Source organism: Nerophis lumbriciformis, linkage group LG03 (assembly GCF_033978685.3).
Source record: "Nerophis lumbriciformis linkage group LG03, RoL_Nlum_v2.1, whole genome shotgun sequence".
Taxonomy (NCBI): Eukaryota; Metazoa; Chordata; class Actinopteri; order Syngnathiformes; family Syngnathidae; genus Nerophis; species Nerophis lumbriciformis.
Window position 1 is genome coordinate 12905287 of NC_084550.2, and position 26252 is coordinate 12931538.

The 26252-nt window shown below is 39.3% G+C and overlaps 1 protein-coding gene across 1 annotated transcript in view; it reads right to left on the reverse strand.

The window, feature by feature from the left end:
• Positions 1 to 26252, reverse strand: part of LOC133579338 (uncharacterized) — a 204885-nt gene that overhangs the window by 154548 nt on the left and 24085 nt on the right. Inside the window, exons 16-25 of the mRNA XM_072912283.1 lie at positions 25121 to 25336; positions 18213 to 18371; positions 17952 to 18136; positions 16783 to 16965; positions 13441 to 13532; positions 8554 to 8723; positions 8317 to 8470; positions 8165 to 8241; positions 3038 to 3218; positions 1531 to 1686 (exon numbers count right to left, since the gene is read on the reverse strand). Coding sequence (XP_072768384.1) covers positions 1531 to 1686; positions 3038 to 3218; positions 8165 to 8241; positions 8317 to 8470; positions 8554 to 8723; positions 13441 to 13532; positions 16783 to 16965; positions 17952 to 18136; positions 18213 to 18371; positions 25121 to 25336 — 1573 coding nt within the window. The remainder of the gene's footprint in view (positions 1 to 1530; positions 1687 to 3037; positions 3219 to 8164; positions 8242 to 8316; positions 8471 to 8553; positions 8724 to 13440; positions 13533 to 16782; positions 16966 to 17951; positions 18137 to 18212; positions 18372 to 25120; positions 25337 to 26252) is intronic.

Here is a 26252-nt window from a genome sequence, read left to right on the forward strand (position 1 = left end):
TATGCTTCTGCACACCCTTATGATCCTGGCTGCTCCTTTTTCATGCCGGTTCCATGCCAAGTAAGTTTTTGTTTCTCAAGCCACAGTTAATGTTTTGTTTAATTGTTCATAGTTTCCGCCACTGTGCGTGCTTTTCATTTGTACTTTTTTGCTATAGTCTTTTGGTTTCATAGCTTATTCTCCGCCATTGTGCGCGCTTTTTGTTTGATCTTTTTTTAATAAATAAATCATGTACCTTGGTTCCCGTCTCGCCCGTGCCAACTTTCCGTTGCATCCCGGAAAAGCAAACTCCAAAGATCAAGATATGACATTTTCAGGTGGAATTATTTCCCATTATTGCTTGATGTACAGCTTAAGTTGTTCAACAGTCCGGGATCTCCATTGTGGTATTTTACGCTTCATAATGTGCAACAAATTTTCAATGGGAGACATGTCTGGACTACGGGTAGGCCAGTCTAGTACCCGCACACTTATCCTACGAAGCCACGCGGTTATAACACGTGCAAAAAGACGTTGCTTGGATGGCAACATATGTTGCTCCAAAACCTGTATGTACCTTTCAGCATTAATGGTGCCTTCACAGATGTGTAAGTTACCCATGTGTTGGGCACTAATACACCCCCATACAATCACAGATGCTGGCTTTTGAACTTTCCGCCTGTAACAGTCCGGATGGTTCTTTTCCTCTTTGGTCCAGAGGACACGACGTCCACAGTTTCCAAAATCAATTTGAAATGTGAACTCGTCAGACCAAAGAACACTTTTCCACTTTGCATCAGTCCATCTTAGATGAGCTCAGGTCCAGCGAAGTCGGTGGCGTTTCTGGGTGTTGTTGATAAATGGCTTTGCCTTTGTATAGTCGAGTTTTAACTTGCACTTACAGATGTAGCGACAAACCGTAGTTACTGAGTGGTTTTCTGAAGTGTTCCTGAGCCCATGTGGTGATATCCTTTACACAATGATGTCTGTTTTTGATGCAGTACCGCCTGAGGGATCGAAGGTCACAAGCACGCGTGCAGTGATTTCTCCAGATTTTCTGAATTTGCTCACGCATTTGTTCACAAAGTGGTGACCCTCGCCCCATCCTTGTTTGTGAATGACTAAGCATTTCATGAAAGATGCTTTTATACCAAATCATAGCACCCACTTTTTCCCAATTAGCCTGTTCACCTGTGGGATGTTCCAAATAAGTATTTGATGAGCATACCTCAACTTTCTCTGTCTTTTGCTGCCACTTGTGCTACCTTTTTTGAAACATGTTGCAGGCATCAAATTCCAAATGAGCTAATATTTGCAAAAAAATAAAGTTTACCAGTTCGAACGTTAAGTATCTTGTCTTTGCAGTTTATTCAATTGGATATAGGTTGAAAAGGATTTGCAAATCATTGTATTCTGTTTTTATTTACGATTTACACAACGTGCCAACTTCACTGGTTTTGTTTTTTGTAAACTACAAAAACTAGGTCATTCTTAAAAGACAGTAGGTCTATAGATTTGAAAAGATTAATTCGACTTGGTAAAAAAACTGACCTCCCAGACCATATTTGAGGCGAAAAGCAGAACTCCACCGTGCTGCTTTGTGCTCCACTAGCCCGAGCATCCTGCTGCCGACCACACCAAGTAGCAGAAGCTCCGCCTCCAAAGAGTACTGCTTGCTGTGGATGTCCCTCCTGCGCTCCAAGACCACTGCAGACACACGTCAGTAATCAGTCTATTGCCAAAAGAAACACCTTTGTGACAATAAAACTGCTAAATCAACAAGTACCGCGAATTCCGCACTATAAGCCGTTACTTTTTTCCTACACTTTGAACCCTGCAGCTTATAAAACGGTGCGGCTAATTTATGGATTTTTCTTTGCTGATGGCGATAATGCAAATAGTTTTCAAAAACAAATACACTGAAAATGTGCGTTATTGTTTGTGCTATGGCTCCCTCCATTTTTGGGACGAGTTCGCTCAGTGCAGATGCTGCAGTGTCCTTCCAGTTAGTGCTTTCAACCGGAAGTAGAAATGCTGTTCAGTCTTCTAACCGCCTATAGCGTTTGTACTCGTATGGATTCTTCTTTCATCACTCCAAGCAATGTTTGTGAGTTTTACAATGTAACAAAAACTGTTTATATGTATTAAACCCTCCCATTTGTGATGTCTTTAGGAGTGTTTTCATGCATATTTAGATGCTATTGTAATGTAATCAAGCTAGCGTTAGTCAAATGCAGAAAATAATTTCGCCACACCTAGTGTGTGTGAGACAATCATTGGTACTTTAACTTTTTAACTTTAATATGCTAACACGTTTACGAGTGTCTGTGTTAATATGTTTAACTTGCAATAGCATCCTTTTTTGTATTGTTTCAGTTTCGTAAATTCCCCAAAACGTCAGCGTGGAGTTATTGAGTCTGTTTAGCTGATTGGAGAGCTAGCTTCCGCAGCTAGTGGGTCCATGATGATGACTTCTGTTTTGTTTGATCAGCTGTTTTATTGCCGCATTACAGGCACCGTTTGGAAACAATAAAGGTATGTAAATAAATATTTACAGAATCTTTGTATCTGCTGCTGGCTTCACGGTGGCAGAGGGGTTAGTGCATCTGCCTCACAATACGAAGGTCCTGAGTAGTCTTGGGTTCAATCCCGGGCTCGGGATCTTTCTGTGTGGAGTTTGCATGTTCTCCCCGTGACTGCGTGGGTTCCCTCCGGGTACTCCGGCTTCCTCCCACTTCCAAAGACATGCACCTGGGGATAAGTTGATTGGCAACACTAAATTGGCCCTAGTGTGTGGATGTGAGTGTGAATGTTGTCTGTCTATCTGTGTTGGCCCTGCGATGAGGTGGCGACTTGTCCAGGGTGTACCCCGCCTTCCGCCCGATTGTAGCTGAGATAGGCTCCAGCGCCCCCCGCGACCCCAAAGGGAATAAGCGGTAGAAAATGGATGGCTGGATGGATGTATCTGCTGCTTATAAAATCAAAACATTTGGTGGGTGTGGCTTGTATACCGGTGAGCTCTGTAGTCCGGAAAATACGATAATGACAAAGGCAGTACCTGAAAGTGATGCAGGTTCCCTGAACACATTCTTCGCTGCGGCCGAAAGGCTCATCTTCCTGCCCAGTCCATGGGTAATATTGGCAGAGAGGATCATGGGATTTCCATTGGCTGCCATTTTGGCTTCACAGTGATAGCGTGTCCTCAGTTCTGACATGACAGTCTGCTTGTCCACCAAGCCCTGCCGTGGAGAAAATATATTCGAATACACCGACAGACCAAGATATTGTCACCAATTTAGTGAAATCGAACTTCTTATGTTCGTTTGATATTGTCATGACTGCCACAAGTGGTGGAAAAATGTACTACAACTGAGTACCGCTGCGGCCCATACGGACCACAGCTGAGAAACAGATATTTTTTGGTGGCCCCCTAACAAAGGGCCGCGAGTGTGTGGATAAGAAACACTGGTTCAGAATTGTATACAGTCGTATACTGAGTATGGCCAACTCGGTTTCAGCTGATCTCCTCAATGATTGGTCAAAAGGCACTCACGTGACTACAGGACCCTATTAATGCTACTAACTTTGAGCTAATGCTATGTGTTTGCGGCGCTTGCTTATTAGTATTTGGACATGTAAAAATCCCCTGTTGTGCAGCATGGCCGCTCCACCCGTGAGAACTGTGGAAATAATTGACATCGCTTTCCCCACAACCCGGTAAGAAGAAAAGTATGGGAAGTGAAGGTTCGCCTGTAACACTGGAGAGCCACCGATTACAGCGTCTTGTGCCAGGTAAACACACGACACAACATCTGCGTTTTGTTCCGAAGAGAACACACAGAAGTTAATACAAATAAAAACAGAAGAAAATAAATAAAAAGATGGTTTGACAAAAACAGACTTTCAATTTGAGTAAAACTAAAATAATGCTATTTGGTAGCAGCAGAAGAGAAAGTCAAACACAAATACAAATGGACCAACATTGAGAGAGGAAAATAAACCAAACTGTGGGTGTACTCAAAGATGAGAAAGTGAATATACAAACGTTATGTCGCGTTACGTTATGTCGCGTTACATTATGTCGCGTTACGTTATGGCGCGTTACGTTATGGCGCGTAACGTTATGTCGCATTATGTTATATTACGTTATGTCGTGTTACGTTATGTCGCGTTATGTTGTATTACGTTATGTTGCGTTACGTTATGTTGCGTTACGTTATGTTGCGTTACGTTATGTCGCGTTACGTTATGTCACGTTACGTTATGTCACGTTACGTTATGTCACGTTACGTTATGTCACGTTACGTTATGTAGCGTTACGTTATCTTACGTTATGTTATCTTACGTTATGTTATATTACGTTATGTTGTATTACGTTATGTTATATTACGTTATGTTATATTACGTTATGTCGCGTTACGTTATGTTATATTACGTTATGTTATATTACGTTATGTTATGTCACGCTGCGTTGCGTGCGTTGCGTCGCGTGGGTTGCATTGCGTGGGTTGCGTCGCGTGTGTTGCGTCGCGTTGTGTATCGTTGTGTCGCGTTACATTATGTCGTGTTACGTTATTTTACGTATATTACATTTATATACATATATTACATTGTGTTGTGTTACTTTATGTCGCGTTACGTTATGCCACATTATAACATTACTGTTATTTTATATTACGTTATGTCGAGTTACATTATGTTGCGTTACGTTATCTTATGTATATCACGTTGTGTTGCATTATGTTATGTTGCGTTATGTTATGTTGCGTTATGTTATGTTGTGTTATGTTATGTCGCGTTATGTTACAGTATGTTATATTACCTTATGTCGCGTTACGTTATGTTATATTACGTTATGCCGCGTTACGTTATGTTATATTACGTTATGTTATATTACGTTATGTTATATCACGTTATGCCGCGTTACGTTGTTATATTACGTTATGTTATATTACGTTATGCCGCGTTACGTTGTTATATTACGTTATGCCGCGTGACGTTATGCTGCTTACGTAATATAACGTGTTATGTTATGTCATGTTATGTTATGTCGCGTTGCGTTATATAACATAACAAATATACAACAAAAAGTGTCAAGAAATACATAAAAAATGTATAAAGCAAAATATGTTGGGGATCAATAATCACTCAATATTGTCTACTGCTCGCTTGTGTTATCATGTCTGAGATATTTTGCTGAAATATGGGGAAATACGTACAAAGATACACGTATTCACATATGTTACAAAAAAGAAAGATCAGTTAGAATAATACAGAATGAGTGATACATACGGTGATTACAAATAGTTGACATACTTCACACAAGGCCTAATTTCTCCGAGATTGTTGGTCGAAAGTTAATGAAGATTTTCGCAAAACGAGGGTAATACGTTTTTGTTTTTTTGTAGTTCTGTGTATTTCCTTAAGTTTATGGCGCTTTCCGGTGCGTGTAAAGTAAACACTGCAGGAATGTAGCAGCAGAGTGTGTCAAATACAGCCACAAAATTCTACTTTCACGAAATAAAAGCATCTTTTATTGTAAGTTAAGTTAAAAAAAATGACAACATAAAGGAAGTAGTTGAAAGCTTCAATAATTATTTTGTAAATATTGGACCAAAATTGGAAGAAAGGATTCCAGACCCAGTTTCAATTGAGGACTATAATGATACCATAGAGCGAAATCCCAACTCCATGTTCCTCAGTAATGTGACACAGGAGGAAATAGTTACAATCGTGAAAAAATGTAAATCCAAGACTTCAACTGATTGTAATGAAATTGATATGGAAACGATAAAAAAGGTTATTGAAGAGATCTCAGGACCATTAATGTATATTAGTAACCTATCATTTCAAACAGGTACATTTCCAAACAAAATGAAAATAGCTAAAGTTGCACCAATTTACAAGACTGGCGACAAACATCAATTTACAAACTATAGACCTGTTTCCTTACTTCCACAATTTTCTAAAATCATTGAAAAACTGTTCAATAACAGATTAGAGAGTTTCATAAATAAAAATAGAATACTCGAAGAAAATCAATATGGATACAGAGCTAATGTTTCAACTTCGATGGCTTTAATTGAAATTACAGAAGAAATTACCAATGCTATAGATAATAAAAAATGTGCGGCAGCAGTTTTTATGGATCTAACTAAAGCATTTGACACAATTAATCACAATATTTTAATCAAAAAACTAGAACGATATGGCATCAGAGGGTTAGTCTTAAACTGGATAAGAAGTTATCTAATGAACAGGAAACAATACGTGAAGGTAGGCGAACACACCTCTACAACGCTAAATATATCCTGTGTTGTACCTCAGGGATCAATACTAGGACCTAAATTATTCAATCTATATATAAATGACATTTGTAAAGTTACAAAAGATTTAAAGTTAGTATTATTTGCGGATGATGCAACAGTGTTTTGTTCAGGAGAGAACACACAGAAGATACTACAAATAATAACAGAAGAAATTAACAAATTAAAAAGATGGTTTGACAAAAACAGACTATCGTTGAATCTCAGTAAAACTAAAATAATGCTATTTGGTAACAGTAGAAGAGAAAGTCAAACACAAATACAAATAGACGGAATAGAAATTGAAAGAGTAAATGAAACCAAATTTCTAGGTATAATGATTGACGATAAATTGAACTGGAAATCTCACGTAAAAAATATACAACATAAAGTAGCAAGAAACACGTCAATAATGAATAAAGCAAAACATGTTCTAGACAAAAAATCACTTCATATTCTCTACTGCTCACTAGTGTTACCATATCTGAGTTATTGTGCAGAAATATGGGGAAATAATTACAAAAGTACACTTCATTCATTAACGGTGTTACAAAAAAGATCAGTTAGAATAATACATAATGTTGGATATAGAGAACACACAAATCCTTTATTTATTGAATCAAAGATTCTGAAATTCTACGACATAGTGAATTTGCAAACAGCTAAAATTATACACAAAGCAAACTATAACCTGCTACCCAAGAATATACAACAATTCTTCTCAAAAAAAGAGGAGAAATATAATCTTAGGGAGAAATGTAATTTAAAACATTTGTATGCACGTACAACACTTAAGACCTTCAGTATATCAGTATGTGGAATTAAATTATGGAATGGATTAAGCAAAGCAATCAAACAATGTACTAATATGATCCACTTCAAGAAACTCTTCAAACTTAAAGTGTTTACAAAGTACAAAGAAGAAGAACCATGATAAACATTCTGAATTTATTTAACTCATCCATTCTTTCATTCTTTCACTCACAAAATAATCTTACTTATCTCAACATATGAAATGTAACTTACTTCACCAATTATTATTTATTTACTTATTTTATTGTGATTACTTATGGAGTATATTGTGAATAAATTGAGAACAGGAAGTGAACAAAAGTTTTAGCAACTGTTATGTAAAAGAAAAGGGGTAGGATTAAATAAGCTCTGCTTCTTCCTACTCCTTTTCGAACATGTTGAAAAGAGAAACTGGAGATTGTGATGTATCATGTTGTATACTTGCATGTTCGAAATAAATAAACTCAAACTCAAACTCAATTAGCTGCAGTATGTTTAGAACTATTTATAGACGTATTATTTCGGTGTATTTTCTCAGAAAGACTAATGTCAAAACAACAGATTTACACGCTTTTGCTATCTAACATCTTGAAATTGCAACTGCATGCAAAGTCTACTATATAATAGTTGCAAATGACTCAGAAGTGTAGGAAATCAAGATATAACAACTGAACGGTGCAATTATCATTATCAGCTCACTGTTAAACGTTAAATAAAAATTGATTTTGTCATTATACAAATTGACAGTTATTAATACTGTGTATATATATATAAACACACAGAAGTACCGAAAATTGGTATGAGTATTGATTCTTATGTACCAGGATTTGGTACTGTATCGATTCAAATGTGAAAGGCACCCATCCCTATTGAGGGGTATACCTAATAAAGTGTTTTTTTTTGGTTTTTTTATCTACACATATCAGTGCTCAATATGTATTATTTATCACTATTTTTTGTTTTGCATTACGTTTTATATATAATGTAATATGTATATAAAAATCTGTACTGCAACAACGTAATTTCCCCATTATGGGATTAGTAAAAGTATATCCTATCCTATCGTAATAATGTGACAAGGAACTTACCATCATATAATAATGAACGCCATCAATTATCAGCTCGAGTTTTGCAGTCTTTAAACTCCTCTCTTGTTCAAATTGGCCTGACAAAGCAAAGCATCACCATCATCACAACAGCAGCCAAGCAAATATTGTTATAGCCAGTTAGTTACACTAACCTTGCATGAGGATACTTTTCAGTGGATGAGATACCCTGACTAGGAATCTGCGAGGATTAAAGGCAAGGTCAAGCGACATGTCCCTGGGGATAGATGACTTTGGGGTAGCCAGGAGTAGGTGGATGGATGCCTCTCTGGGAAGCCAGGTGTCTTCCTGAATCTAAAGACATTGACATTTGAGAATTTGACACTTATAGAAAGAGATGCAAACACTATGATATACCAGGTTCCTAGTACCATTGGAAGCATTGAGAAGGCGGCCTCAAGCAAGTAGTAATGGAGACCTCTGTCCAGCTTCAGCAGCCTGAGGGACAGGTGGTTGGGACCACAGGGGAGTAGGGAGATGCCCCCAGTAGTTAGGGGGTAGGAAGCATTGGAGCATAGCTGCCAGCCAACCATCTTTGACCCTGTGGGAGAGATAAATATCAGAAGAAACGACAATTCTTGCATTGGGAGAAAGAAGGCAGTGATCCTACAGATGCACTATACATAATTCAAAATCATACCCATTTGAAACCACTGTAATGAATGGTGGAAAAAAATGCAAAAGACTCCCCATACATATGCATAAACTGCGTATCTTAGAATCCTCTGCGCGGCGTAAAGCAAAAGAGAGAAAAAAAGTGAAGTTTGTTCCACTTCGTAGTATATAGAGGAAGTGTTTTTTGTTTTTTTTTAATTTGTTCAAAACGTTTTAAGTTATATTGCTAACAAACAGACAAACTCTCAAAATTCTTAATGAAATGAAACAATGGATGTCCGCTAACTTCTTGCAACTCAACGCCAAGAAAACGGAAATGCTGATTATCGGTCCTGCTAAACACCGACATTTATTTAATAATACCACCTTAACATTTGACAACCAAACAATTACACAAGGCGAATCAGTAAAGAATTTGGGTATTATTTTCGACCCAACTCTCTCCTTTGAGTCACACATTAAGAGTGTCACTAAAACGGCCTTCTTTCATCTCCGTAATATCGCTAAAATTCGTTCTATTTTATCCACTAGCGACGCTGAGATCATTATTCATGCGTTCGTTACGTCTCGTCTCGACTACTGTAACGTATTATTTTCGGGTCTCCCTATGTCTAGCATTAAAAGACTACAATTGGTACAAAATGCGGCTGCTAGACTTTTGACAAGAACAAGAAAGTTTGATCATATTACGCCTATACTGGCTCACCTGCACTGGCTTCCTGTGCACTTAAGATGTGACTTTAAGGTTTAACTACTTACGTATAAAATACTACACGGTCTAGCTCCGTCCTATCTTGTCGATTGCATTGTACCATATGTCCCGGCAAGAAATCTGCGTTCAAAGAACTCCGGCTTATTAGTGATTCCCAGAGCCCAAAAAAAGTCTGCGGGCTATAGAGCGTTTTCTATCCGGGCTCCAGTACTATGGAATGCCCTCCCGGTAACAATTAGAGATGCTACCTCAGTAGAAGCATTTAAGTCCCATCTTAAAACTCATTTGTATACTCTAGCCTTTAAATAGCCCCCCTGTTAGACCAGTTGATCTGCCGTTTCTTTTCTTTTCTCCTCTGCTCCCCTATTCCTTGTGGAGGGGGGGGGGGGGGGGAGGTGGCCATGGATGAAGTGCTGGCTGTCCAGAGTCGGGACCCGGGGTGGACCGCTCGCCTGTGCATCGGCTGGGAACATCTCTGCGCTGCTGACCCGTCTCCGCTCGGGATGGTGTCCTGCTGGCCCCACTATGGACTGGACTCTTACTATTATGTTGGATCCACTATGGACTGGACTCTCACAATATTATGTCAGACCCACTCGACATCCATTGCTTTCGGTCTCCCCTAGAGGGGGGGGGGGGGGGGGGGGTTACCCACATATGCGGTCCTCTCCAAGGTTTCTCATAGTCATTCACATCGACGTCCCACTGGGGTGAGTTTTTCCTTGCCCTTATGTGGGCTTTGTACCGAGGATGTCGTTGTGGCTTGTGCAGCCCTTTGAGACACTTGTGATTTAGGGCTATATAAATAAACATTGATTGATTGATTGATTGACAAACATACCTGGCGAAAACATAACCTCTGTGGTCGAGTTAAAAAAGGGCGCCACGTTCATCTCGAGTGTTCCAAGCCAAAACAGACTGAGCGTCGTGCCAAAGGGAAGCTCACCGAAGCTACTTGATTAGCTACCATCACCCAGAATAGATGAAGCCAGCGAAGCTAAACATCAATTTGTGAGCAGAGGTGGGTAGTAACGCACTACATTTACTCCGTTACATCTACTTGAGTAACTTTTGGGATAAATTGTACTTGTAAGAGTAGTTTTAATGTAACATACTTTTACTTGAGTATATTTATAGAGAAGAAACGCTACTTTTACTCTGCTCCATTTATCTACATTCAGCTCGCTACTGATTTTTATCGATCTGTCAATGCACGCTTTGTTTGTTTTGGTTTGTCAGACAGACCTTCAAAGTAGGATCTATCGCATGCCTGCGTTTCACCAATCAAATGCAGTCACTGGTGACGTTTGACTCAGTTTCACCAATCAAACAGAGCCAGGCAATCGCATGATTAACTGCACATAAAGTTTCAGCGGCAAACGACAACAACAATGGCAGAGACAACAACGAACGCAAACACCCCTGAACTCACATAAAATCGATGTTCACGCTTCAGACAACCAAAAAAACAGTTATGTAATGCGTTGTCATTTGTGTCTCCCCAAACAAGTAGACATTTCAGCTTACATGAACTCAACGTCAAATTTGAGGAAGCACATCGCGGTAAGTAACGTTAGTAGATATTTTGACTGTCACCGTAGGCTGATGTTAGCTTCCCTGCTATGAATCACTGTCAAATATACATTGTGTGGGGACATTTATTAACGCACTGCAGCCTCATAGACAGACAGAGACACACACACGCACAGTCGCACACACACACTCATGCATGCATACAAACACCAATCAGAAGTGCACAGTGTGTTCTTAGGTGCAGTTTATGGTTTGTGTAAAGGCTAACTTGTTATTTTCCTTTGTAATCTCTGCCTACTGAGCCAATGGTGCTGTTAAGTTATTGTGGCACAATTTGCCTTAATTTTTTTTATTTTAATGTATTATTATTTAATATATATTATTGTTTTAGTTGCTTAAGAGATATTCCTGGCTCTGAATTTGTTCATTGCTATTGTTATGTTTTTGTGCATCATTTGTTACCGTCATCATTAAACGAACAGGTTACTCATCAGTTACTCAGTTTTTGAGTAGTTTTTTCACAACATACTTTTTACTTTTACTCAAGTAAATATTTGGGTGACTACTCTTTACTTTTATTTGAGTAATACATCTCTAAAGTAACAGTACTCTTACTTGAGTACAATTTCTGGTTACTCTACCCACCTCTGTTTGTGAGGTATTTACATTAATAAAACTTAAAATGTGAGTTAACTTTTCTGAGAAACTGCATTTTACAAACTGATAGAAAAACATGTCCACTGTAAAGAACGCTGCTTCTTTGAAAGTAATAGTTGAGACACCGTGGATGTTCCCGCACAGTTCTTTCCACTTAAAAATACTTGTTTGTAGTAATAAACATTATCAAAACATGCTAGTATTATGTTTGTGTTCAAGTACATTACATTCTTGACACTTCATTTTACAAACGATGACATTTTTAAGTCTTTTTTTTTTTGACGTATACAACAACAATAATGTACCGTGGCAATTTTGTTGTTCTTGATGTGCAATGACAGTAAAAACCTATTGTATTCTAAATAAGACCGCCCACAAAACGGCACATCCTGAAGAGACGGTCAGAAAGTGGCTTGAAGATGGTCTGTAAAACATAACCTATGCAGCATTTTGACCAAAGAGCCGCCATTACATTTTAGACCACAAGAAAGTGTTTTAAATGTAGAAACAAACCATAATATGTCTGTCTGTGTCTCTTTTAGAATGCATAGCTCTGTTGTTATGATAGATTAGAGTCCCAATTTAAGGATTTTTTATTTTTAAATTTACAAGCGATTTGTGATGAAAACGTACATTTTCTTGTGATATTTACTATATATTGAAATGCAAATGTTGACAGGTATGCTCTCTCTGCCTTCATTAAACATGACTAACGTCAGTCAGCAGCTTTACGAGGCTTTGAGTTGTTTTTCTATTTTGTTCACAGCAGACCACGCAAAGGTAATGTGTTCAGCAGCGCTAATGTTGCTGTTAATTTGTCATCAAACAATGTCAGGAAATTGCACAAACAATTTTTTGTCTGCGTGCTGTGTGATTTAAGAACAGTGCCACCCACACTGGTTTAAATGTAACTTAAATCATGGGTTTCACTATGTAAAGTGATTTGAGTCACTAGAGAAAAGCGCTATATACATTTTTTTTTTTTTTTTTAATTACTTTTTCCTGCGCTTTGAACCCTGCGGCTTATAAAATGGTGCGGCTAATTTATAGATTTTTCTTTGCTGACGGCCATAAAGCAAAGAGTTTTCATTAAACACATGAAGACATTTAAATTGCGTGTTATTGTTTGTGCTATGGCGGCATCTTTTGGACAAGTTCGCTCACTGCAGGTGCTGCTGAACAAGAATTTCTGCTGTTTAAAGCTTTGATACGGAAGTAGAATTGCTTTTCTAATCGTCCATAGCGTTTCTACTCGTATAGATTCTTCATTCATCACTCCAAGCAACGTTTGTAAGTTTTACAATATAACTAAAACAATTCATACTTACTGTCAGTCAGTAATATACAGTCATTTACAAGATACTGAACCACAATGTTTCCAATGTTCTTTGTGATAGGCATGATGAAGACAACTTAGACTTTTTTAAAAGATGGTTCATGCAACAAATGCATCAAAATGCAGAATTGCAGTGCCATTCATAATACGACCGAAAAAGCATAGCGTTAAAAATACGAAATGCCAAAATCAAGTTCCTGCTATGTTAATACAACTGTGAAGATGGCTTGTCAAAATGTAGGAAAGTTGAGAAAAAAACCTGTAAAAAATACAATAATATAAATATTCAGTTGGCAAACGATTGTCCACAGTAAAGGACAACTTTTATTAGTCTGTGCCTCAGGAGGATAACAGACAGTTATTTACAGCCCTGCCATTTCTATGGTTAACATGTGAATGACTCACAGGTCTTTGGTGTGCAAGTGGTCTGCTGGACGCGATTCTTTGGTCCTTTAACCTCTTCTCTGTGGTCGCCGCTGAGTTGAAATACTCGGGAGCTGGTTAAAAAATGCAATTCAGTTAGCAAAATGTTTTGTTTTATTTTAGCCGTTAGAAATGAATTACTGTACCAATACTACAAAACCCAACACCAGTGAAGTTGGCATGTTGTGTAAATGGTAAATAAAAACAGAATACAATGATTTGCAACTCCTTTTCAACTTACATTATATTGAATAAACTGCATAGACAAGATATTTAATGTTCGAACTGAGAAACATATTTTTTTTTTTTTGCAAATAATCATTAACTTAGAATTTAATGGCAGGAACACATTGCAAAAATTTGGTACAGGGGCATTTTTACCACTGTGTTACATGGCCTTTCCTTTTGACAACACTCAGTAAACATTTGGGAACTGAGAAGACCAATTTTTTAAGTTTTTCAGGGGGAATTCTTTCCCATTCTTGCTTTATGTACAGCTTAAATTGTTCTACAGTCTCCGTTGTCGTATTTTACGCTTCATAATGCGCCACAAATTTTCAATGGGAGACAGATCTGGACTACAGGCAAGCCAGTCAAGTACCCGCACTCTTTTACTACGAAGCCACGCTGTTGTAACAGGTGCAGAATGGGGCTTGGCATCATCTTGCTGAAATAAGCAGGGGCGTCCATGAAAAATACATTGTTCCAAATAAGTGTTTGATGAGTATTCCTCAACTTTATCAGTCTTTTTTGCCACTTGTGAAAGCTTTTTTGAAACATGTTGCAGGCATCAAATTCCAAATAAGGTAATATTTGCAAAAAATAAAGTTTATCAGTTCGAACGTTAAGTATCTTGTCTTTGCAGTCTATTCAATTGAATATAGGTTGAAAAGGATTTGCAAATCATTGTATTCTGTTTTCATTTACGATTTACACAACGTGCCAACTTCACTGGTTTTGTGTTTTGTAATTAATTGTTTACAGGGGATTCCTAATTACCATATTTTCCAGCCTATCCCGCAACTTTGGGGCGGCGTGGCTCGGTTGGTAGAGCGGTCGTGCCATGAACTTGAGGGTTCCAGGTTCAATCCCCGCTTCCGCCATCCTAGTCCCTGTTGTTGTGTCCTTGGGCAAGATACTTTACCCACCTGCTCCCAGTGCCACCCACACTGGTTTAAATGTAATTTATCTCATGGGTTTCACTTTGTAAAGTGCTTTGAGTCACTAGAGAGAAGCGCTATATAAATTTATATATATAATTTTTATTTTTTTTTAAATCACTTTTTCCTGCGCTTTGGACCCTGCGGCTTATAAAATGGTGCGGCTAATTGATGGATGTTTCTTTGCTGACGGTCATAAAGCAAACAGTTTTCATTGAACACATGAAGACATTTAAATTGTGTGTTATCTCCGGGTTGGGGAGGAGATCTTGCCCCAAGTGGAGGAGTTCAAGTACCTCGGAGTCTTGTTCACGAGTGAGGGAAGAGTGGATCGTGAGATCGACAGGCGGATCGGTGCGGCGTCTTCAGTAATGCGGACGCTGTATCGATCCGTTGTGGTGAAGAAGGAGCTGAGCCGGAAGGCAAAGCTCTCAATTTACCGGTCGATCTACGTTCCCATCCTCACCTATGGTCATGAGCTTTGGGTTATGACCGAAAGGACAAGATCACGGGTACAAGCGGCCGAAATGAGTTTCCTCCGCCGGGTGGCGGGGCTCTCCCTTAGAGATAGGGTGAGAAGCTCTGTCATCCGGGGGGAGCTCAAAGTAAAGCCGCTGCTCCTCCGCATCGAGAGGAGCCAGATGAGGTGGTTCGGGCATCTGGTCAGGATGCCACCCGAGCGCCTCCCTAAGGAGGTGTTTAGGGCATGTCCGACCGGTAGGAGGCCACGAGGAAGACCCAGGACACGTTGGGAAGACTATGTCTCCCGGCTGGCCTGGGAACGCCTCGGGATCCCCCGGGAGGAGCTGGACGAAGTGGCTGGGGAGAGGGAAGTCTGGGCTTCCCTGCTTAGGCTGCTGCCCCCGCGACCCGACCTCGGATAAGCGGAAGAAGATGGATGGATGGATGGATGGATGGGTTATTGTTTGTGCTATGGCGGCATCTTTTGGACACGTTTGCTCACTGTAGGTGCTGCGGAACACAAATTTCTTCTGTTTAAATCTTTGCAACGTAAGTAGAACTGCTTTTCTAATCGTCCATAGCGTTTTTACCCATATAGATTCTTCATTCATCACTCCAAGCAACGTTTGTAAGTTTTACGATATAACTAAAACAATTCATACTTAAACTGTCCCATGTGTGATGTCTGTAGGAGTGTTTTCATGCATATTTGTCCGTGCTAACGTAATGTAATGCAGCTGGCTTCGTTAGCATTAGCTAATATGCTAACACGTTTACAAGTGTCTGTTTTAGTATTATTAACTTACAATGGCATTCTTTTTGTATTGTTTCAATTTCGTAAATTCACCAAAACGTCACCATGGAGTTATTGAGTCAGTTTAGCGGATTTTTGAGCTAGCTTATGCAGCAAGTGGGTACATGACGATGACTTCTGTTTTGTTTGATTAGCAGTTTTACTGCTGTAATACAGACACCACTTGGAAACAACCAAGGTATGCAAATAAACGTTTACAAAATTTTTCTGCTTAAATTTGTTGTGGTTTTTTGTGTGGTTTTTGTTTGTTTTCATTATATATGGATGTAACTGTTGGTTTATATGATATCCATTAAGTAAGACTACGTATTATGTGGGGGGGGGCAGGAAAATAAGATTTTTCTTCATCCTGCTCCTTCTCAGGCGTGGAAATGTATAATTGAATAATTGAGGTATAATTGTCTATCGATCAAAGATGCACATCAATGAAGGAGATAAATAAAAAATGAATGAATGAATGAATGAAAATAACTCTTATTAACTCTCGGTATAGCTCGGTTGGTAGAGTGGCCGTGCCAGCAACTTGAGGGTTGCAGGTTCGAGCCCCGCTTTCGCCATCCTAGTCACTGCCGTTGTGTCCTTGGGCAAGACACTTTACCCACCTGCCCCCAGTGCCACCCACACTGGTTTAAATGGAACTTAGATATTGGGCTTCACTATGTAAAGCGCTTTGAGTCACTAGAGAAAAAGCGCTATATAAATATAATTCCCTTCAAAAAAATATAATTCACTTCTTTTCACAACGCGTATATCTGCGGCTTATAGTGCGGTGCGGCTAATATATGAAAAAGAAATGTTCTTCTAAAATTTTGTGGGTGCGGCTTATATGCCGGTGCGCTCTATAGTCCGGAAAATACGGTATTTACTATTTTTAATATGTATACTCACCTAAGAGAGAAGATGTACATGGCCTCCTCTGGAGTGTTAAGTGTGACCCTGAGATCTTGACCCTCCTGCAGCTGGATACTCCCATCCAGGCTCGTGGTGCTCCACAGCTCAGTTATCCAGTCAAGTGCAGCGTGACCCAGAGCGCTGTCAACGCCCATCTTTGCTGATAGGCCTACATAGGCACTGGGAGCACACACACAGTTAAACACAGCTGGGAATCAAAGTTATGTAGGTACTAGAGATGCGCGGTTTGCGGACACAACCGCGGAGTCCGCGGATTATCCGCGGGTCGGGCGGTTGAAATAAAAAAAAATTAGATTTTATCCGCGGGTCGGGCGGTTGAAATTAAAAAAAAAATAGATTTTAAATAGATTCAGGCGAGTGGCAGTTAAACCAATTCGGAAATATATATACCGTACATAGTTAAATGTTGTTACCCACATACGAAAAACGAGCAGACACCTGCAGCACGCCACAACAGAAGAAGAAAAAAAAAAAAAAGATGGCAACGCCGGCAGCAAACGTGGTACGCGACAAACTAAAAAAGGGAATACTAAAGACCAGGGGAAAAAAAGGCCAGAAAAGTTCAGCGTGGACTCGTTTTTATGAGGTTGTAAATCAGGATGATAGTAATGCTGGCTACGTGATTTGCAAGAGCTGCGACGCTGTTTATGTCTACGACAGTCACAAAACCGGGACATGGTGCATCACATTTGTGCAAAACCCCGAACCTCCACAAACACCCTGAGCATGAGCAGTTTCGTCCGCCGTGATCCCAGAAGAGTGCCACAGGATGTTAAAACAAGATAGAACGCAGCTGCCTGCAGCAGTTTGAGTGGCGCGAGCGCGCTTGGAGGTGCGCTCAGCGCGGCTCCCAGATGATTGCGCACTGGTGTGCATCTGGGCCGTGACAGCGTGGCACGCATTGAATGTCTCTGTTGCATTGGATCAGTCTCCTTTCTTTAACAGGCAAAAGCTTTACAACCTCACTAATGCCTTGCATCGTCTATATTAGATATATAACAACGGGTGGGTGCGGTTTTGATAAAATGTTAGTTCGGGTGGATGGCGCATGGGTGACGACTTTTGTGATGCGGTTGCGGATGAAATAATTGCCTATCCGCGCATCTCTAGTAGGTACTATATAGTTACTTGATGCCTAAATTTACTTGGGTTTAATGTAGCCGGCGAGGGAGAAGTGTGAGACTTCCCTGTAGTTTACGTTTCCCTTCAGCCGCAGTGAAAGAAGGGAGGTCATGTTGATGCCTACTTTGACAGGTAAACCAGACAAAGATGGCAGCACCAGCTCCTCAGTCAAGAGCACAGCCCTGTGGTTCAACTGAACCTCATGACCCTGGTAAGGGGAAGTAAGTGAAGACTTGACTCAAACAAAATGCTGACAATCAAGAGATAGTACACCGCCAAGACACCTTGAGCAGTTTGACAGCCAGTCCTGCTGCGCTCAGTGACATCTGGTTGACATGAGTGACGAGATCATCACAGGTAAAAACACTGATCTCATTGCCGAACACTTTCACACCAACTCCACACTTCAGGCCCTCCTCTTCCATATGTTTCCTTGCAAACAACTACAAGAAGCAAAAAACACATTCTTAGATACTACTGAGCTATAGACTGTATATTTCTCTGATGGCCACATTGTGCTAAAATGCACAGCATCACACTGAATTGTTCTAATGCAGGGGTCCCCAACCTTTTTTGCACCACTGACCGGTTTAATGTAGCCATTATTTTCAGGGATCGTTTTTCCACTTGTGGCAGATAAATTCAGCAAAAATAAGTTCATGAAAAATACAACTCACTATGACGCTGAATTAGTGGGAGCCCTGGGCTTGTTTCCTTGCAATGAGATCCCCAGCAGGTTACCATCAACCTGCTGGGGACTGCAGATGGAAAATAAGCTTTTGGCTGCAATCCGTCACATTTATATTTTATATGTTCATTAATGTGCATTGGAAAATGTCACAAAGTTATAACAAATGGCAACTTCCTATGAGGAGTTCTATTGTTTATCTACAAAACCCGAAACCAGTGAAGTTGGCACGTTGTGTAAATAGTAAATAAAAACAGAATGTAATGATTTGCAAATCCTTTTCCACTTATATTCAATTGAATAGACTGCAAAGACAAGATATTTAAAGTTCGAACTGAGAAACTTTTTTTTTTTCTACAAATAATCATTGACTTAGAATTTAATGGCAGCAACACATTGCAAAAAAGTTGGCACAGAGACCAATTTTTTTAAGCTTTTCAGGTGGAATTATTTCCCATTCTTGCTTGATGTACAGCTTAAGTTGTTAAACAGTCTCCATATTTTACGCTTCATAATGTGCCACACATTTTCAAAGGGAGACAGGTCTGGACTACAGACAGGCCTGTCTAGTACCCACACTCTTTTATTACTAAGCCACGCTGTTGCTGAAAAAGACGTTGCTTGGGTGGCAACATATGTTGCTCCAAAACCTGTATGTACCTTTCAGCATTAATGGTGTCTTCACAGATGTGTAAGTTACCCATGTCTTGGGCACTAATACACCCCCATACCATCACAGATGCTGACTTTTGAACTTTGCGCCTATAACAGTCCGGATGGTTCTTTTCCTCTGTGGTCCGGCGGCCACGACGTCCACAGTTTCCAAAAACTATTTGAAATGTGGACTTGTCAGACCACAGAACACTTTTCCACTTTGCATCAGTCCATCTTAGATGAGCTCGGGCCCAGCGAATTCGGCGGCGTTTCTGGGTGTTATTGATAAATGGCTTTCACTTTGCATAGTAGAATTTTAACTTGCACTTACAGATGTAGCGACAAACTGTAGTTACTGACAGTGGTTTTCTGAAGTGTTCCTGAGCCCATGTGGTGATATCCTTTACACACGGATGTCGGTTTTTGATGCGGTACTGCCTGAGGGAATCGAAGGTCACGGGCATTCAATGTTGGCTTTCGGCCTTGCCGTGATTTCTTCAGATTCTCTGAACTTTGTAATGATATTATGGACCGTAGATGGTGAAATCCCTAAATTCTTTGCAATAGCTCGTTGAGGAATGTTGTTCTTAAACTGTTCGACCAATTGCTCACGTATTTGTTCACAAAGTGGTGACCCTCGCTCCATCCTTGTTTGTGAATGATACAATGATATACCTAATCATGGCACCCACCTTTTCCCAATTAACCTGTTCACCTGTGGGATGTTCCAAATAAGTGTTTGATGAGCATTCCTCAACTTTCTCAGTCTTTTCTGCCACTTGTGCCAACTTTTTTGAAACATGTTGCAGGCATCAAATTCAAATGAGCTAATATTTGCAAAAAATAACAAAGCTTCTCAGTTCAAACGTTAAGTATCTTGTCTTTGCAGTCTATTCAAAAGGATTTGCAAATCATTGTATTCTGTTTTTATTTACGATTTACACAACGCACCCGAATGCAGCTGAGATATGCTCCAGCACCCCCCGCGACCCCGAAAGGGACAAGCGGTAGAAAATGGACGGATGGATGGACAACGTGCCAATTTCACTGGTTTTGGGTTTTGTATAAACAAGCTTATTGGTGTGTCCAGTGGCACAGGCGAAAGTTAAGTCGGAGAAAATGCAGTCGATTATAAATTATTTAATGTTTCTGTGCGGCCCGGTAGCAAATGCGTCACGGACCGATGCCAGTCCCCGGACCAGTGGTTGGGGACCCCTGTTCTAATGTACAGTAGAACCTTGATTTACGATCCCCTAATTTACGAACCACAGACCGAAAAAAAATATAATTTGCCGTACAAACCTTGTCTCAGTGTACAAACGTTTCATCCACCCATTTTGTGACAGGCAGCACAGCCATTGTGGGCGGGCAGAGCGATCTCCAGTTCTTATTCAGTCAGCACAGCAGTTCTGCTACTGTGCTAGTGTGTTTTTTAAGTGTTTTTTTTCTTTTTACAGCATTTTTTCTAGTTTTGCTATCTCAATATGAGTCAAAAGAAAGCAATGGACAAGCCATGTGTGGTTTGAGACACTCCGAAAGTATCCACAGCGTTGACGACGCTGCCTCACCCTTCTCCCACTTTATTCCGCGGCACACCAAGATTAACTGACAAGGTAAACTAGATTTATTTTTTCAGGGCTTTTTAATTAATTCAAGCAATTAATCAGAAAAAACATGTATCAATGCAGATTAATCGCCTACCGTATTTTTCGGAGTATAAGTCGCACCGGCCGAAAATGCATAATAAAGAAGGAAAAAAACATATATAAGTCGCATTTTTGGGGGAAATTTATTTGGTAAAACCCAACACCAAGAATAGACATTTGAAAGGCAATTTAAAATAAATAAAGAATAGTGAACAACAGGCTGAATAAGTGTACGTTATATGACGCATAAATAACCAACTGAGAACGTGCCTGGTATGTTAACGTAACATATTATGGTATGAGTCATTCAAATAACTATAACATATAGAACATGCTATACCAGGGGTGCTCACACTTTTTCTGCAGGCGAGCTACTTTTCAATTGATCAAGTCGTGGGGATCTACCTCATTCATATATATAATTTATATTTACTTATTTATGAAACATATGTTTTTGTTAACAAGTTAAAGGTGTTTAATGATAATACAAGCATGTTTAACACATATAGTTAATATTGTTAATAAATTAAAGGTGTTTAATGAAAATACAAGTTTGTTTATTACATATAGTTAATATTGTTAACAAGTTAAAGGTGATTAATGATAATACAAGCATGTTTAACACATATAGTTAATATTGTTAAGTTAAAGGTGTTTAAAGATAATGCAAACATGTTTAACACATATAGTTAATATTGTTAACAAGTTAAAGATGTTTAGTGATAATGCAAGCATGTTTAACACATATAGTTAATATTGTTAATAAATTAAAGGTGTTTAATGATAATACAAGAATGTTTAACACATAGTTAATATTGTTAACAAGTTAAAGGTGTTTAAAGATAATACAAGCATGTTTAACACATATAGTTAATATTGTTAACAAGTTAAAGGTGTTTAAAGATAAAACAAGCATGTTTAACCCATATAGTTAATATTGTTAATAAGTTAAAGGTGTTTAAAGATAATACAAGCATGTTTAACACATATAGATTCCTTTCTTTCATGAAGACAAGAATATAAGTTGGTGTATTACCTGATTCTGATGACTTGCATTGATTGGAATCAGACAGTAGTGCTAATAAGGTCCGCATTTTCGAATGGAGGAGAAAAAAAGTCCTCCTTTCTGTCCAATACCACATGAAAGTGGTTGGTTTTTGGCATTTTATTTATCCAGCTTCCGTACTCCTTTGTATACACTTTACAAGAAATACATTGTTGGCAAACTCCGTAGCTTGCTAGCTTGTGCACGCCAGCTTTCTGAGACTCTTATTTTGGTAGCGCAGGCAGGAGGAAGTAGCGCTTTTATTGTGCAACTGTGCAGTCGGTCTTTGGAGTTGACGACAGGTACGCGCCAGAGTCTGTTGAAATAAAGTGTTTCTCGCCTTCCAGTCGGTAATTTTAATGAGCTGGCAGCAGTCAGCGTCATCTCAGAAGACCCTCGGGTGCCGTGAATGTCAATCAAGTGACGAAATTGACGTCATAGTGAAGATATATGATCGCTCATTTTTAGGACTATTTTTTAATGGCTGGCTAGTGATCGACTGACACACCCTCCGAGATCGACCGGTAGCTCGCGATCGACGTAATGAGCACCCCTGTGCTATACGTTTACCAAACAATCTGTCACTCCTAATCGCTAAATCCCATGAAATCTTATACGTCTAGTCTCTTACGTGAATGAGCTAAATATTATTATTTGATATTTTACGGTAATGTGTTAATAATTTCACACATAAGTCGTTCCTGAGTATAAGTCGCACCCCCGGCCAAACTATGAAAAAAAATGCGACTTATAGTCCGAAAAATACGGTACTTTATTTTGACCCAAGGTGCTCCTTTACCTTAACCGGCCGGCGATAACCGAGATGGTGGCACAGGTTGTTATACGGTCAGTGATTAGGTCAGTAAATACAGAGATGAGTGAGGAGACTCTGGCTTGTGTGCGAGGTGACAAATTTCACTTTAAAATACACCCTGACTGGACTTTAGGTGAAACAGTTTTGAGCAAATAAAAGACGTATATTCAAGTAAAACCTTGTTTTCCCTGTATTATTCAAAATTAATCATTGTTCAAAAGTGTGATTAAGCTGTCTAAAAAAATGAATCCTTTGACAGCACTATTTTTTTTAAATTCTTAATTATTGTATTGACACGGCTGGTAAAGTTAGCACTGTATGTGCACCACAGGGCTAGCGACAGTGTGTGTGTGTCGCCTGGGCGGCTACATACGAGAACAGTTCAGCTAGTTGTTGTTGTTTTGACTTAGTTATTAATTAGATAATTGCTCCATCACCTCCTTGTTTTGATTATTTGATATACAGCACTGTGGAGCGCTTTATTTTGTGTTCAAAGTGTACAAACCTTAACTAAATTATGGACTTTTGTCAAGGCTTAAACGTTCACATTGTTTCTTAGAGAAATTTGCTTAAAGATACCCCAAAAAAGGGACAAGCGGTAGAAAATGGATGGATGGATATACAAAACCCAAAACCAGTGAAGTTGGTCCGTTGTGTAAATCATAAATAAAAACAGAATACAATGATTTTCAAATCCTTTTCAACTTAAATTCAATTGAATAAACTGCAAAGACAAGATATTTAATGTTCGAACTGAGAAACATTTTTTGTTTGCAAATAATCATTAACTTAGAATTTAATGGCAGGAACACATTGCAAAAAGTTGGCACAGGGGCTTTTCTACCACTGTGTTACATGGCCTTTCCTTTTAACAACACTAACAACAGTATACGTTTGGGACCTGAGGAGACCAGTTTTTGAAGCTTTTCAGGTGGATTTATTTCCCATTCTTGCCTGATGTACAGCTTAAGTTGTTCAACAGTTCGGGGTCTCCGTTGTCGTATTTTAGGCTTCATATGGCGCCACACAATTTCAATGGGAGACAGGTCTGGACTACAGGCAGGCCAGTCCAGTACCCGCACTCTTTTACTATGAAGCCACGCTGTTGTACCACGTGGCTTGGCATTGTCTTGCTGAAATAAGCAGGGGCGTCCATGATAACGTTGCTTGGATGGCAACATATGTTGCTCCAAAACCTGTATGTAACTTTCAGCATTAATGGTGTCTTCACAGATGTGTAAGTTACCCATGCCTTGGGCACTAATACACCCCCATACCATCACAGGTGCTGGCTTTTGAACTTTGCGCCCATAACAATCCGGATGGTTCTTTTCCTCTTTGTTCCAGAGGACACAACGACCACCGTTTCCAAAAACAATTTGAAATGTGGACTCGTCAGACCACAGAACACTTTTACACTTTGCATCAGTTCATCTTAGATGAGCTCGGGCCCAGCGAAGCCAGCGGCGTTTCTGGGTATTGTTGATAAATAGCTTTTGCTTTGCATAGTAGAGTTTTAACTTGCACTTAAAGATGTAGCGACGAACTGTAGTTACTGACACTGGTTTTCTGAAGTGTTCCTGAGCCCATGTGATGATATCCTTTACACACTGATGTCGGTTTTTGATGCAGTACCGCCTGAGTGATCGAAGGTCACGGGCGTTCAATGTTAGTTTTCAGCCTTGCTTCTTATGTGCAGTGATTTCTCCTGACTCTCTAAACCTTTTGATATTATGGACCGTAGATGGTGAAATCCCTAAATTACTTGCAATAGCTGGTTGAGAAATGTTTTTAAACAACATTTGCTCACACATTTGTTCACAAAGTGGTGACACTCGCCCTATCCTTGTTTGTGAATGACTGAGCATTTCATGGAAGCTGCTTTTATACCCAATCATGGCACCCGCCTGTTTCCCAATTAGCCTGTTCACCTGTGGGATGTTCCAAATAAGTGTTTGATGAGCATTCCTCAACTTTCTATGTCTTTTTTGCCACTTGTGCCAGCTTTTTTTAAACATGTTGCAGGCGTCAAATTCCAAATGAGCTAATATTTGCAAAAAATACAAAGTTTTCCAGTTCAAACGGTAAATGTCTTGTCTTTGCAGTCTAATCAATCGAATATAGGTTGAAAAGGATTTGCAAATCATTGTATTCTGTTTTTATTTACGATTTACACAACGTGCAAACTTCACTGGTTTTGTGTTTTGTATATCCTACTCAGATGTGTACTTAATAAAGTATTTTCAAAATACCAAGTGGATTTCTGACCATACGTTTGCAAGCACCCACTCTTGTGATAAGACAACAGCATTGTCACCGTCTCCCACCCTTTTCCGTGATCTCACCAACGCCCTGGCCCGCTTTAGGTAACTGTTGGAGCTGTTTAAACACTGGTCTTCCCCTCCTCCGCTGCCTTCATTTGTGTTCCTTCTGGTCCTCCTTGCTTCTTTGGGAACCACATGTTTTTGTTGGGGAGCGGTGTGGTCTCTGACATAGCTGGGACTCAGCTGACTAAAAACGCTCTTCAGAAGTGGTTCAGCATTCTCAATTCGAAAGTCCACCTAGAACAGAGATGTCATTTTATGTGGACCACAAAAGGCCTGGAAATAGTCAATAAAGTACTTTATCTTTTCTTACTAAATGTATTTGTTCTTTCCATTTTAACAGAAAAAAATGCTGGTACCGCATGACATTGCATACCTTTTAAACTTTAATATTATCCGATATAGCAAAAAATATATTATCATACTTTATCTTTTCTTACTAAATGTATTTGTTCTTTCCATTTTAACAGAAACAAATGCTGGTACCGCATGACATTGCATACCTTTTAAACTTTAATATTATCCAATATAGCAAAAAATATATTATCATACTTTCCAAATATTTTATTTTTTTTAAATACTTACATTTCTGCTTGACTTATGGTTTTAGAGCAAGTTATCTATCAAATTGTACACAGTAAAAACGACAATACATTTTACTGTAAAATTTGCTATGTTTTTTTATAGCATATTACTGTAAATTCAAAAAAACTACCACTTTTTACGGTAAATTCTGTCGACTGAGCTGCCAGTGTTATTACTGTAAGATCTATGGTTGTTATTTTTACTGTTAATGGTAAAACCATACCTGCCAACTTTTGAAATCAGAAAAACCTAGTAGCCAGGGTCCAGGGGCCACAGGCCCCGGTAGGTCCAGGACAAAGTCCTGGTGGGGGGTTCAGCTTCGCCCCCCCGACGCAAAATGATTGATTGCATTCAGACAGGTTAAAATGTTGCTAAAACCATCACTTTTCTATCAGTCACAGTGACTTTTCAAAACAAAAATATTACAGCAAAAATCATATGGGTTGATTGACATGTTTATTCTGTAAACTAACTTCAATAGTTTGAAATTATTTTGACAGTTAATGCCAGTTATCCTGTCAACCTTTCACAAGACTTCAATTTGTTAATTGAAAGAATAAACACTTTT